Raw genomic sequence first — 15,729 nt, 5'->3', positions numbered from 1 at the left:
ATAAAACAACTTCATGTCCCCATGCGTAAACGAAATGATTCATGGTATTGGTTATTGGATGACACGGGAAGATTTACGGTAAGGAGCTGCTATCGTAAAATCAAGGGGGAGAATGAATGTCCTGATAGAAGTTTTTGGAGTAAAGTTTGGGGACTCAAACTTCCAGGAAAGGAGAATATTGGGTATTTATGACCATCAAACCGGCAACATGTATATTGGGTCAAATTATACCAAAAAAAGGAGAATATTGGCTATTTTTTCTTATTTTATAAATAAGCGGCAATACATTTAAGTGATTATAGAGTTTATAATTACAAAAATATAATTGTTTGTCATAAATTTTAATAATTTTCGTCATACCCTTTCTATGATAATTTATCACACGATTTGATGACATATATCGTATGTCACATTAATACTAATATTTAGATCCACTAATTATTAAAATATCAACTGAAAAAGATAAGTATTAAGCATGATTGTGTGTGGGTGTGTGGGTGTGTGGGTGTGTATCTATATATGGTGTTTATATTGGTTTATATTGGTGTTTGGATGCGTCCGTACATGCCGCAACGTGAACCAATGGTATTGATTGTTAGAATTAATATTAATATAAATATTATTTCTATAGTTTGCTTTAAAAGAAAAATCTAGAAAAATCTTCAAGACTTTTCAGTTTGTGACTTTTCACTTTGGAGCCTTTTTACCTCCTTGTATTAATGGTGTCTTTTGGCCATTCTTGGAGTTACAAGTTTGAGCTCTTATAAAAGGAGGTCTCCCCTTATGTTTGCACACACAAAACAATTTTCCTCTCATATAGATATAAGTATATTTTTGGGCAATGATCAAGAGTGTTTTCAATCTATTTCTTTGTACTACACCAAAGAAATAGAAGTCGTGTAACCTTGGAGGTTGATTGCCAAGAGGCCGTGTGTACGTAGCGGGGCAAATTCAACTTTAGGGCAGTGTTAATTCACGCCACGACTCCTTCATTCTCTCAAGTTCTTTTCGGTTTGCTCTCTTCTTGTCCTACATACTAAAGTTGAATTTTGTGTTAGCATATATCTTATCTGCCACCATGAATTCCAATACTTTTATTCCTGATATGTCTAAATTAGACCCTTTTGATGGGAAAAATTATAAAATGTGGTCCGATAAGATGGAGTTTTTCTTGAGTCAAATTGGAGTAGATTATTGTCTCACTAAAGACTCAGCCCCTGAAAATTCTGGAAAAGATTTCGAGAAGGATAATAAGACTTGTCGTGGAATGTTATTGCATTATATGACATCTGCTTTATATTTAATCTATAGCAAGTCCTTAAAGGCCAAAGAAATTTGGGATGCTTTAAAAACCAAGTATGGTTCTGATGATTATGGGACTAAGAAATATGCATGTAGTCGTTGGCTAAATTTTCGTATGTCTGATGATAAGCCTGTTCTTCAACAAGTTCATGAGTATGAATATTTATGTGCTGATATTATTGCTGAAGGAATGAAAATTTGTGAAATGTTTCAAGCTAATTGTCTTCTTGAATAATTACCACCATCTTGGCAAACATATGTTCATTCTATGAAGCACAAACAGAAGGACTTCACTCTGCAAGAGTTAGTGTCTCACATCAAGATTGAGGAACAAAATCGAATTCAAACAAATGAAACAACACTTGGTCATTCTTCATTTACTGCTAATCTTGTTGAGTCAAAAGATGCAGGTCATACGAAAGGACCAAAAGGTAAAGGTCCAAATCAGTTCCATGGCACTAAAATGAAAAATAAGAACTTCAAAGGGAGAAGGCAGTTTAAAGGAAATTGCTTCCTTTGTGGAAAATTCGGGCATGCCGCAAAGGAGTGTAGGCAAGGAAAGGGACCTGGTTCAAAAACAAAGGAAGACAAATCTCAGACTCAGGCCAATCTCACTGAAGAAATCATAGCTGCTGTTGTATCTGAAGTAAATTTGGTGAGCAATATTTCTGAATGGGTGGTGGATACCGGTGCAACTCGTCATATTTGTTCAAATAAGGATATGTTCCAGGACTATGATAAAGCATCTGATGGAGAATGTGTCTTCATGGGCAACTCAAGCACTGTGAGTATACTTGGAAAGGGAAAGGTTTCTCTTAAACTTACTTCTGGAAAAACTATTGCTTTGCATAATGTTTTGCATGTCCCTGATATTCGTAGAAACCTGATTTCTGGAGCCTTATTGAACAAAGCTGGTATTAAATTAACCTTTGAATCTGATAAACTTGTTCTTACTAAAAATGGTGATTTTGTGGGCAAAGGCTTTTATAATGGTGGGCTGTTTGTACTTGATATTTTGACTGATAATAAAATTGCTACTGCTTCTGCTTATATTGCTGAATCTGTTACCTTATGGCATGCTAGACTGGGTCACGTAAATGTTGCTTCTGTGAAAAGGCTTAAACAACTTAGGCTAATCCCTGAATTCAGCAATACATCTTTTGATAAATGTGAAGTATGTGTTGAAGCAAAGCACCCTAAAAAGGCCTTTAATAAAATCGGAAACCGGTCTTCGACATTGCTTGAATTAATTCACAGTGATTTAGGTGACTTTAAGAACACTATGAGTAGAGGAGGTAAACGTTATTATATTACTTTTGTGGATGACTTTTCACGATTCACCAAGCTCTACTTGTTGAGTTCGAAAGATGAGGCCGAAGAAAAATTTCTTATTTATAAGGCTGAAGTTGAGAAACAATTGAATAAAAATATTAAAAGGTTAAGAACAGATAGGGGTGGTGAATATGATGGAGCAACTCTAAAGAAATTCTGTGAACTTAATGGGATTATTCACGAGGTTACAGCACCATATACGCCTGAACAAAATGGGGTAGCTGAACGAAAAAATAGAACTCTTAAAGATATGATGAATGCTATGCTTATCAGTTCAGCAATGCCTTCTAATATGTGGGGTGAAGCTATTTTATATGCTTGCTATGTGCTTAATCGTGTGCCGCATAAAAAATCTGATAAAACTCCTTATGAATTATGGAAGGGTTTCGCGCCCAACTTGAGTTACCTTAAAGTGTGGGGGTGTTTGGGAAAAATTGGGCTCCCAGATTTTCAAAGAAGTAAAATTGGTCCCAAGACTGTTGATGGTATTTTTGTTGGTTTTAATGGTGGTGCATATAGACTTATTCTTAAAGATGCATATGGTTTTGGTCCATTTAAAGAGTCAAGAGACGTTGAATTTTTTGAGCATATTTTTCCTATGAAAGCTAATGTGCAATCATGTTTAGCATCTGGATCTTCTTCATCAGTTTCAATGCATTGTGACTCACAAGCTGCAATGGGACTAGCGAATAATCAACTCTACAATGGGAAGAAAAGACATATTCGCTTGAGGCATGCTATAATTCGAAGTCTGATCAGAAATAATGTGATATCACTCGAGTATGTAAAATCAGAGAGGAATATTGCAGATCCTCTCACCAAAGGCCTTTGTAGAAAATTAGTGTTGGAGTCAGCACAAGGAATAGGTTTAAAGCCTATTGTGGAGTGAATTGTGATGGACACCCATCTTAAACTTGTTTAAGTTCAATGGGTCAAACGAAATCATAAAAGAACTCATGTTTATATACTACTACCATTCCTATTAATAAAGTGATGTAGTATTTTTATTATTGTCACATGTGTTAGGATGAGCTAATGCTCTTAATAAGTTCATAGTCTCGTAAGAGGTGGTTTGCGATAATACAAACTTGATGAACTTACCTATGTGAATGTGGGGCTATTGCCCAACCCCTTATGAGAGTCCTTTGGCGAAGGACCTCTAGAGCGTTCACGAAAATCCAGGTACAATGTGGGGGCACTTATATAAAAATATAATTTGCGAAATCACTTCTTGATTTGAGAAAGGTTAAAGTGCGCAAATATGTTTTCACTAACTTCCGTGAGAGGTTCAAGGATTTTTCTACCTCACATGGTTTTGAGGCATGTTTGTATGCACCGGTATCAATTCAAGTCCACAAGACATTGGTGCTTAAGAAACCGACTATCCATTGCCCATTAAATTACTTAAATTATTTTTCTTTTGCAGCATGTGGGGGAATGTTAGAATTAATATTAATATAAATATTATTTCTATAGTTTGCTTTAAAAGAAAAATCTAGAAAAATCTTCAAGACTTTTCAGTTTGTGACTTTTCACTTTGGAGCCTTTTTACCTCCTTGTATTAATGGTGTCTTTTGGCCATTCTTGGAGTTACAAGTTTGAGCTCTTATAAAAGGAGGTCTCCCCCTCATGTTTGCACACACAAAACAATTTTCCTCTCATATAGATATAAGTATATTTTTGGGCAATGATCAAGAGTGTTTTCAATCTATTTCTTTGTACTACACCAAAGAAATAGAAGTCGTGTAACCTTGGAGGTTGATTGCCAAGAGGCCGTGTGTACGTAGCGGGGCAAATTCAACTTTAGGGCAGTGTTAATTCACGCCACGACTCCTTCATTCTCTCAAGTTCTTTTCGGTTTGCTCTCTTCTTGTCCTACATTGATTAAAATGAATAATTACAATAAGATTTCTGTATCAAATGCAACCATGAGTCGCTTAACATGTATAGAGTTGTGTATTTGTTAATATTGAATAAGAAATGGGGAGATTTATTAAAGTCAAAAATAAAAATTCAAGAAGACTTAAATTTAATATTTTGCGGTAGTTTAAACAATCACGTATATTTCCGTAACAATAATCCATATAAATCACCCAGTAGATAATAAGTAATACATTGCAAGTGTAGTTTCAGTTTAATATCAAATGTCGGAGAACATATTATACACTGATGTCATCATACCCTAAAAACTACTCATTATATAAACAAACAAATACGCCATCTATTATTTATATGAAGACAAAATGAATATACGGTCAACAACTGTAACTAAAATAACATATTTGTGCAATTTAGAGTTTGCTCGTGCATTACACGGCCTATAGAGATAGTTATAATATATAGTATAGAGATTTGGGTTCGAAGTCGAATCTTTTTTAAAATTTTTAAAAAAGCGTATTTTTACAAAATAATAATAATAGATATGTATTTACAAAATAAAAGTAATAATATTTGAAAAATAAATATTGTAAGTACTTAACTAATTGTTCATTTTTGTATACAAATTAAAAGATATTTAATTTAGTAAAAAGAATATAATCCTGAAAAATTAGGTATAAATTATTAACTCTAATTTTATTATATATATATAGAGGGAAGATCAAATGGTAACTCAATTTGATCAGTAACTTAGTAACTAAATTTGAGCCATTAGATGGATTTTGTATAAACGGTCTAGATGATTTGAAAAACATAATAAATAACTAACTACAAGACATTAACACGTTAACAGATGTTTAAAAACCTAATTAACTTGCACTTTTAAACACCTTAATTTGTTTAATTTTATAAAATACGTTAAAACTTAATTTTGTAATCTTAATATGTTACATGTGTTTTTAATTGCAACACAACAAATTACATTTTAAGATGAAAAATAAAAAAAGGCATGTTCAATGTTGATGTGTCATATAAAATTTTTAATTTTGTCAATATTCTCTTTTTACATATTTTCTATCCCTTGTTTTTAACAAATAGTATTTTAAAATTAGAAAACCTAAAAATAACATAAAACAAACAAATAAAACTCTAGAAAAATAGTTCTCGAGATCCAAATTTTAAAGAACAGACAATTACTATAAAACACAACAATGTTAAAAAATATAGAACACTGAAGAAAAATATCCAGTACAGAACATAATTATAGAACATGTTAAACTTTCACCGATATTAGTTAAAAATAATATTAACTAAAAAAGAGAATATACAAAAATTACATAACATTAGTTAAAAATACAAAACACATACAAATTATATAACATTAATTAAAAATAATGAACACTGGTAAATAATAAATCCTATAAAAATAATAATTAAACATAAAAATAATTATAGAACACATACTTACTAGATGCAAAAAAAATAAAGAACACTACAATATAAAATACTTAAAAAAACACACACTTACACAACAAGATGTCAAAATTGCAGAAGAACATAAAGTTAGTTAAATAACAATAAACTGTAGAATATAAATATTGTTAAAGTTGATAAACGTGTATATACGTGTACCTATGAAAAATAGTTATTTAGTTATCTTAATCAAATAGTTAACCACTAAATATATATATTATAATATTATATATATGTATTATAATATTATGCAATATATACAATATAGTAATAATATCTAAACACAATAAATAAGAATGAACTATATTAAATAAATAGTTTTTAAAAGAAATTAAAATGTAGTCAACCAAATTTTACTGCACATCCCTAAAGTAGAAATTTCGATCCATAATGAAAAGTTACTTCCAAATTAAAAAGTAAAGTTACTGGTGTAATAATGGCTTAACTTGTAAAATCTGAAACCACGACAACAAGTATCAGATTTTCTATCACGTGATAGACGTTCGTTTTATCCTATGTGACTATGTCATTGTGGTGGAAGATAGATATCCCCTTGCCCTCGGATAACAAAACATAGAGCAAATAGAACTAACTTATTTATCAACGCGTGTGTAAACTTCTCCACAGCCCTATATATATTCAGCGGTGTTCATGTTTAGTCGTTATTAAAATATACAAGTACTAATATATTGTATCGACATGGCTGTCAAGAGATGTCGCAATCTTTCTTTCCTTCCGTCAGAACTTATTGAGTCGGAGATACTGCCTAGACTTCCTGTAAAATCAGTTTTAAGATTTAAATCAGTTTGTAAATCCTGGAATTTTCTTATCTCGAGCAACCCTGATTTCATCAAGTCTCATCTTCATCTTAACCCTAACAACGACTCTCTCGTTCTTAAGACTGGTGACAAGAAGAAGTATTTCCATTGTAATGATTCTCTACTCCAGTGCTACACGGATATTATTGGTTCCGTTAATGGTTTGGTCTGTTTTTATAATTGGCACTTTGAATATGAAGGATTTGAAATTGCAATATGGAATCCTGCCACTAAACAGTGCTTGACCAACATCCCAAATCTCCCTGATAGATACGAGGACAGAGAGTTAGAGCGTGATGACTGTTTTGGATTTGGTTTCGATTCGGTTGCCAATGATTTTAAAGTCATATACGTCGTTACCATCGAAGACCAGCCATTAGTAGGTCAAATTTATTCATGCAACCAATATCGTTGTTGGAGAAAGATCACCCCCTCCAAATTCCTTTTCCGTGGTTCTGGGCCTATCTTATTACCGCCTGTTATTTTCCGTGGTTCCCCTTATTGGTTATATACCCAACCTAATGGTAAGAATTCAAGTCTGATTGTAATCTGGTTTGATATTCATAACGAGATTTTTCAGATGTTGCCTGAAGTTGGTTCAGTGGACAAAAAACAAGGAAAAACGAGTAATGTGATCAATTTCAAGGATTCTATTGCTGTCCTGGTCTATGATTATGTATTGTTCTTGTCAGCATCAGTTGATGTATATGTTCTGAATGATAGACACTGTGGTTGGACCAAGTTTTCCATTGGACCAATAATTGTTAAAGAAGCAACTTCCATCTGGCGGGGACAAAGACTGTTTCAGTGTTTTAAGAATGATGATGTTTTATTTGTGAGTTCTAGTAACGAGCTATGCTCTGCCAATCTCCAAAGTCATGCAATCAAGAGTATGGGAAAGGAGGGAAAATCATGTAGTATTGTCTCTTGCTGCGCTTTCTCGGAGAGCCTAATATTCATACAAGGAATGAAGCACTTCGATGAAAAAGAAGATGAAGTTGGTATCTTTTTCCTCAAGAAAGCATAAGCCCTAGATCTTATTTATCTATTTATGTTGTGTCATTCTCCAAACTCATGCAATCAAGAGTCTGGGAAAGGATGAGAAGTCATGCAGCATTATCTACGGCTGCACGTACTCGGAGAGTCCAGTTTTTATTAAAGGAATGGAGCCCTTCAAAGAGAAAGAAGAGGATGTTGGAATTTTCTTACTCAGAAAAGCTTGAAGCCCCCTGCTTACTTGCCTGTATTTTCATGGAATCTGATGTGTGTGTCACAAGGGTCTATGATCAGATAACTTCAAATAGTTTTTGGTAGATCAAATATCATTTTTATATTCATACATGTCCTAGCTAGTTATTTTTTGGCAGTTATCAAAGCATCTGAATGGAAAAGTACCTATATTAGTATTATTACACGTTCACTAAAAAAAAATCCTTTTGTAGCATTTTGTATAATTTCTTTTCAATGTACCCCAATAAAACCAGCTCTACTTCTATTTTAAAGTTAACGGAACGAACAAAGGAAAGGAAAATGCATGGGCAAGAATGGGAAAAGACAAATTTTCGGTTACAGCTTAACACTACACTCTTAGATCAGAACTTCACAGGTATGATTTAAAATACACATAATAATATCAAGACGCCAAACAAAAAAAATGTTGAGCAATCACATTCCTAGGAGAACATTGTTGAATCTATTTGTTGATTGTTTTCAAATATCTTCCTCGCCGTGGTGATATTGTCTTGAGAGTTGATATAGGTACCACAATGATCAACAGGATACCTTTAAACCTGACATAGAAGTCAATCTGTTGCTCTGCAGGCTTAGCCTCTTGATGCATTTCAGCCAACATAAGTTGATAGCTTTAATACGGTTCCTTCCCAGCTATAACTCTTGCAATTGTGTTAGATTCTGCAAATTTTCCATAACCTGAAATAGAAAATTAATTCTCTATGTCTTAGCCAGCACATAACCTAGTGCAACACCGCTCATCTTCTACTTCTACATAAACTTAAATTCTGAACCCCATCAGGAGGTAGTAATTTTTCACGTTTTGACTCACTAAGATGAGACCCATGCACAGATGACCAAAGTGATCATAGAATTTCATCCATTGGGTGTTAAAGGAAGTTTTACAGTTGTATAGCTATTAATTCCTAGGGACCACGAACCTACCCGTACGTGAAAATGTTCAATCTCCTCCATTTCAGGAACTTCGTTCTTGGACACATATAGTTCTTTGAGAGTAGTAGTGAACTTTGACAGTCCACTCAGTGAAGAAATCTCATTGAAAGAAATATTGAAAACCAAGAGACTTTTTAATATGCTGACATCAGGGAGTTTCTTAAGCTGATTATCTCTGAGCACTAGTTCCTGCAGAAACATCAACCAAATTTTAGCAAGACACGGACTGATAGCAGAAATTTGAAAGGGAGGAGTAAAATTTTCCTTATTTAAACATTAAGGATTTCCTCCCAACATTCACTACAAAATTTACAATGAACTCAGGCTTTAAATTTAGCATTTCTGATTAAAGATAACTTAATTGTCAAACACAAGCAAAGCTTCAGGATGTAAAAATAAACCTGCTTAATGTGCTGCTTAACTGCACTAATTTTGGCTTATTTAAATCTAGTTCCTTGTTAGGATTGTAGGGTTTCAAGGTTCAAGTACGAAACGTAGATATAAAATCCGATACTGTGGCAATATATAAGTTAAGACTTATACTCAGGAAGCAGAAAAACCTCCCACTTGTGATGAAAAACGATGAAAACAGATATGGGCATATAAAATAAGTGAATGTCACAAAATTAGGGTAAAATCAGTTGGTATTAGGCTTTTTTTGGGTGGGCCAAGTCCTGGTTCGTGTCAGGTCGCGTGTATGCCGCCGTATCCCCTGCCGTTTCTCTGTGTGACGCAAGGTTATCACGGCGCCAAGTCGAGACTCGGCGCCTGGGTACCTTGGAATCGCCTAGTCGACAAGTCGCCCGACTAGTCGAAAAAAGTCGACAAGTCGTTCATATATCTATTTTTAGAATATTTATACATACACTATAGGTAAACACATATCAAACTCATAGTTCAAAGCAAAAGTAGTAGATAATAAGTTCAAATACCAAATATCAAGCATTTCTAAGGTCTCGACAATTAAAAACATAAGCAATGAGTGAAATCAACTAATCAAACATAGTCATCCATCATGAAATCATCATGAAAGTCTCCATCTCCTTGAGAACAAGTGTTCTCCACAGGTGATTCGGGTGGTAAACCATGATCATCTTCCACATCCTCATCATCGATAATAATATTGTCTTCATCTTCATCTTCATTTTCATGTGAAGTCGAACTAGAGTTGCGTCGAGTATAAATAAGCACATCATTAGTCGAACCTCCTCTAGCTCTCCATGGAAGATTGCGTCCTTCAAGTGCTTCTGATGCACCAGAAGCTATATCCACTGCACTCCAAGTCATTTAAACGTTGATGTTCCAACCTATTCCTTCTCTTTGTATGTATCTAAATTAAAAAACAAATAATCAGGCATTAACTATAAATAGTTGCAATTTGGTGATAATACTTTAAGAAATAATAAGCTCTTACAAATTCAAATATACTCCAATTCCGTTCACAACCGGAAGATGAACAACATAAACCCACGATAAGCAGAGACAGAGAAGACCACTACAAGAAGAACAGTATAAAAAACGAAGCAGTGCTACAGGTGGCAATGGTTAAAGATTGAAAGTTTGTAAAATAATACAGAGGCAAAGATTGAATGTGAAGATAAATTTGTAAAGTTCAGAAATCAAACATGTATCAAACAGAGGCAAAAAAGAAATATCAAAACATGTAATAATATATGTTAATTTCAGTTTAAAACTGATGAAATCAATTTCAAACGAAAGAAACCAAATAAAAATTGATTATAGCAAAGAAGTATTAAAATAAAGAAATAATAAAAATTGATTTTTATGTGTGGATAAATATTGAAAGTAAATAAAAGAAAAAAAAGTAAGAAAAATAATTAAAAAAAAATTTTTTTACTAAAACTGGAAAGAAAAAAGTGAATATATACACACACGCGTGTATATATAGACACAGGAACGGAGAGATGAAAGAGACCAGAAGAAAAGAAAAAAGTAAGAGATTAGAAGAAAGAGAGAAGAAGTCAGAGAGAGAAGAAGAGAGAAGAAGTCAGATAGAAGAGGAGAGAAGAAGTGCTTACAGATTTGTTAATTGGAGAAGATGATTGGAGAAGATGAGAGCGCTCTTTTCCTCTTGTAGCCGCTTTTCTTTCTTTAGAAGCCCTCAGCCTCTCTTTAGAAAGTAAAATCAGGTAAGTTTGACTTAAAAACCCTATTTTTTCAGATCTGGGCCGGGTCGGGTCGGGTAAAATCCACAAACGACTTAAAAATTAGGCGCGTGTCGACTTATTTTCAGAGGGCGACTCGACGAACTTGATAATCATGGTGTGACGTATCGGACACGTGCTCAGCCTTGTCGACTGTGTCCATGTTTCCTAGTTTCTGAAGAATAGTTCCTTAAAAAAATATCAACAACATTTTAATGCAAGACACAAACACCAATGCTATATAATGAGTGTGGGTGTACTCTTTTCCCAAGTTATTAGTAAATTTCGGATGATCCAATTTGGTCTTCACATTAATATAGAGCAGACACGACATGAGTGTAACTGTGACCTAAGTTTGAGTATGGACTCTGAGTCAGCTCTATCACATTGAAGCTTGACACTTCCCTAAGCAAAAATCTAGTTATCTAGTTAAAAATGATACACATAATACAAGGCCTCACAGAAACTTGTTTATATCAAAATTAATTTCCATGGACAGCAATGGATTTAAAGGGGTATAGTGAGGTCACCAGAGCCTACTAGCATTTAAATATTTTCATTACATTCTTGTGTACTGTACAACTGTATTGCAGAGAAGGGAAGTATTGAAAGTTCCTCCAGAAAACCCCTGTGTGTGCGTGGTAGTAATAAAAATACATCCTTCAACCAATACACATAATGAATGCAGAGGGGTGATTACACTAGCTTTTTACTTCTCTATATTAGAGCCCTTTACTATCTCTCATTGTCATGTTTTCTGTCAATGATATGCTTATTTTTTACTCTTTTCCATTTAAAAATTTCATATGATTGACTTACTGCCATAGCTATATTTCTAATTTTGTTTTGCACGTTAGATATAATATCCCATTCAAAGGTGTATAAGTTTCCTTGGTCATCCCATATTAGAACAGAGCGGTAAAAAAAATTTGCCCCCACTAGATTCTCTTCCTAGCTCCTCCATTGAATTCATGGAGAACTTGTTCTAAAGTATCTTTTTTGTTAATATGCTATGAATTCGACATAGATTAAATGTATGTGTTTGATTGCTTGAAAACACTATTTTAAAATCGTAATGAATTAAAAATATATAACTTTCACTTGCATTAAACTTATATGCGAAGTCCACACCCTCGTGTCTCATTTCAGATCCATATTCAGGAAATCTAAATTTTATAAACTAATAATGACTTTCTCCTCCATTATCCGTTACAGTTATTACACTAAATGAAAACATAAACCAAATAATTTTACCCTTTCTATATAGAACTCAACTGACTCCAAGAATGTCAAAACACCATGTGCCAAAATGTAAAAAGATAGCTAATTACTGCATACTACACTGTTTTTGGGGTGCGGGTGAGGTCGGGGGCTATATAAATTTGAAATCCTTCTAGGAATGTGTATTTGTCTAAAGTTCAAGAGCAACACAGGGGTCTTATATTGTTCAAGTAGAAAACCTGTAAGAAGTCTGACCCTGTGGGCATTAGATAATTTTAACTTATAAATTCACCAAGTGGAAACAACATACACCTTAACTGGTTCATGGTCATCATAATTTATAAATTTCACTTAGCACCTTCATTGGCACAAATGATAGTTGTGGAACAACATGATACAGTTGCCATTATAAATATACCTGACTTAAAAATGTCAGAACACGAGCATTTTCCCAAGATGTATAAATTTAATTAAATCACCATTCCTATAGACAATACAAGTCTAGTTTCAGGTAAAGATTGCATAAGTTACCCCGACTGGGCTGGAAGTTCACAACAATCTAAGTGTCAGACTCAGCATTATTTTCTGACTGTAGTACTAAATATTAAATACAGAGTCGGGAACATAGATTGTATCAAGTACAGGTCAACTGCAAGGTCCTGTGGTTCAACTACGAAACCCATAACAAGTCCAGTCATCCGGCATTAGTTATGTTATATTAATAACGGATAAATTCATAATAGCATAAAAACAACACCCTAACTGGTTCGTTAATAGTGATCATCTTACTTTTATCAACGATTTTAGTCGTGCAAAAAAGCACACACAACTTTCCAGACACTCCAAAAATTCTTAATTGGTGCCTCTGTTGCATTTGCTGCCACTGCCGGGGTTCCATCCGACATGAAGTTCCGAATTATATTGGATGGGAGTGCAATTATAAGTGCCATTGTTGCTTACATCTTAAATGATCTTCAGAAGAATTTCGTATATGTCGACTACGTACATGCTGAAATAGAGTAAAGTATGAGGAACTGAGTTCTTAGACTGGCAATAGCAAATATCTGCCACTGCCAGCATTAGAAATATAAAATACCAATAGCCCATGGATAATTACTCTTGCAAGAGTTTCAGAAATCAGAACTTCGACATTATTGTATCTTCACCAAACATAGACAGAAACTTGTATATACATATATATATAGATATATTTATCTACAATACCAGATTAGGTTGTTTTATTCATTTTTGCAAACAGTTTGCATATCGTAAGATTATTGAATCTCTGATATCAATCTGATTATCCTATTTGGCTTGGCACAACAGAAAAATGAATTAACTGGGGTTCATAGGGACAGGGGTGCCCTTTCTTTAGTAATATTTTAATTTATGTACTATGTAGTTACTTCTTTGTTAAGTCAGTCCTACATCAGGAATGATTTATAATTTACTAAGACCGGGTTAAACTGTCACACTACTATCTTAGCTTAACAGTAAACAAAAAATAAGCTCACAAGTCTGAAAGGGTTTACAGTAAAAAAGTGATGAAATGCCAAAATTCAGACAAAAACATTCTTTCAAAATTGCAAGAACAGGAATATTATCCTATAGCTTCAATAACAAAACCATTTTTACACAGCGACACGTGTATTCAAGTCTTGCTAGCACCATTACAGCAAAACTTAGCCGAAACATGTTTAAGTACTCTGCCTAAACAAACACCAATTATCCAATATATATTACTCCCTCCGTCCCTAAATACTTTTCCCGTATGTGTTGGACACGTTTGTCAATGCACACTTTTGATTGTTAATATCTTTAATTTCGTATTATTATTAAATATAAAAACTTCATTGTACTGAAGTACTCATAAATACGAATCCAACAAGATCACTCATGACTATATTTGTTCTTATAGATTAGACGTAAATTAGTAGTCAAACGCTTACCATGAATAGTATAAAAAGTCAAAACGGGAAACGTTTTTTGGGACGGAGGGAGTATCATACATGAAATCCTCTTAATTATGTACATGCATCTTACATTAAAACAAGACACGTCCACATAATTTGCATAGTAATAATTTTTAAAAATTCCAATACACATTACGAAAGGAAAATTACATATATTAGCATAGCTATTAAACTGTTCTAACAACGAAAGATTCATCAAAAAATATTACTAATCGAAAAACACAAGATATGGGGAAAAGACGAGTACTTGGAGCTCCGAGCTTTAATTACAGAATCATCCGGAAGGTTCAGTCGAAAAGAAAGCTTTTTGAAATTTGACGAGATCGCCGATACGAGGATCCAATGTTTTGAGACGATTACACGTTAAATCTAACTCCGTTGAAGTTGGAGGAAGCTCAATTGAGCTTAAATCACGGAGCTGATAAGAAGTGATGGTGATGATGATGATTCGTCGTCATCGTCCGCCATTGCTGTATAATGTAAACCCTAGATGATGAACAAAAGGGGAATCTTATACGGAGTATTCCATTCGGTATCGGGTATGATTGTTAAACCAGGTCCGAAAATATTAACATGACCCGAGTATGCGATTAATTATTTAAAAAAAGCAATAGCCCGTAGCACTCGGACTTAATTTTTTTATACGACACACAGATACAATTGAGTATTTGATTTTTAAAAAGTTATTGAAAAGACACCAATAGCCTACCCAAAAAATTTTTAAACAATGTATTAAAAAAACTACTAATTTCTAAGATTTCATCGGAATATGTCCCATTAAATCTCATAATAAATTTAGATATTTCTAAATATCTCGCAATCTTATATGTTGTATTAGATCATTTTAAAGTATTAATATAAAATGTTACCTGAAAATAAAAAGAGCATTGTCGTTCGGGACAATTTTTTTAAAACGGGTCGAGCCTAATCTCGCAGCAACTGGTTTTCAGAAAATAAACATGAAATTCATATTAATTAATGTAAGGGATAACAGATGCATATGAGAAATTAATGATCAATTCAAAACCTTAATCAACCTCTTTCACTTTTCTGTTTTGCTGAATTTTTAAGACCTTGTCTGCTCAATCTTATTTTTTACTAACTAATTTAAAATAAGTTTTGATTGTCGATAGTATAAAAATCTAAACAAACATACATAGAAATATGAGTAAATTTAAACTACTTTGCTTTTTTGACCTATATAAAACAGGATAATAATCTTTCGGATAAGCTCATACATGTAATTAATCTCATATATTATGTTTGTACCATATTTCAAGCATGAATATTTAAGATTAATTAGCATCCAATAATTTTCTAAGAAAATCTATTTTCATATAATAACACTAATCTACCAACTAATATAATAGTACATATAAATAT

General features: G+C 33.3%; 1 protein-coding gene and 1 long non-coding RNA gene across 8 annotated transcripts; one reads left to right on the top strand and one right to left on the bottom strand.

The window, feature by feature from the left end:
- The first annotated feature begins 6,576 nt into the window (after positions 1-6,576).
- Positions 6,577-8,048, top strand: LOC141693744 (F-box/kelch-repeat protein At3g23880-like). Its single transcript, XM_074498905.1, has one exon. The coding sequence runs from the start codon at positions 6,685-6,687 to the stop codon at positions 7,828-7,830; it is 1,146 nt and encodes a 381-aa protein (XP_074355006.1). The 5' UTR covers positions 6,577-6,684; the 3' UTR covers positions 7,831-8,048.
- A 302-nt stretch (positions 8,049-8,350) lies between these two features.
- On the bottom strand, positions 8,351-14,934 carry LOC141689135 (uncharacterized). 7 transcript variants are annotated; one of them, XR_012562258.1, is made up of 6 exons: positions 14,594-14,933; positions 11,027-13,382; positions 10,402-10,482; positions 9,920-10,317; positions 8,979-9,176; positions 8,351-8,732 (listed from the first exon to the last, which is right to left on the bottom strand). It is a non-coding gene; the product is annotated as an uncharacterized LOC141689135 (long non-coding RNA). The 7 variants fall into 7 exon arrangements; XR_012562259.1 differs by having other exon boundaries at positions 8,979-10,317; positions 11,027-11,341; positions 13,163-13,382; positions 14,594-14,928; XR_012562260.1 differs by having other exon boundaries at positions 8,979-10,317; positions 11,027-11,327; positions 13,163-13,382; positions 14,594-14,928.
- Between the last annotated feature and the right edge of the window lie 795 nt (positions 14,935-15,729).

Source organism: Apium graveolens, chromosome 10 (genome assembly GCF_009905375.1).
Source record: "Apium graveolens cultivar Ventura chromosome 10, ASM990537v1, whole genome shotgun sequence".
NCBI lineage: Eukaryota > Viridiplantae > Streptophyta > Magnoliopsida > Apiales > Apiaceae > Apium > Apium graveolens.
The sequence above is the reverse complement of the archived record's forward strand: the minus strand, read 5'-3'. Positions and strand labels throughout refer to the sequence as shown.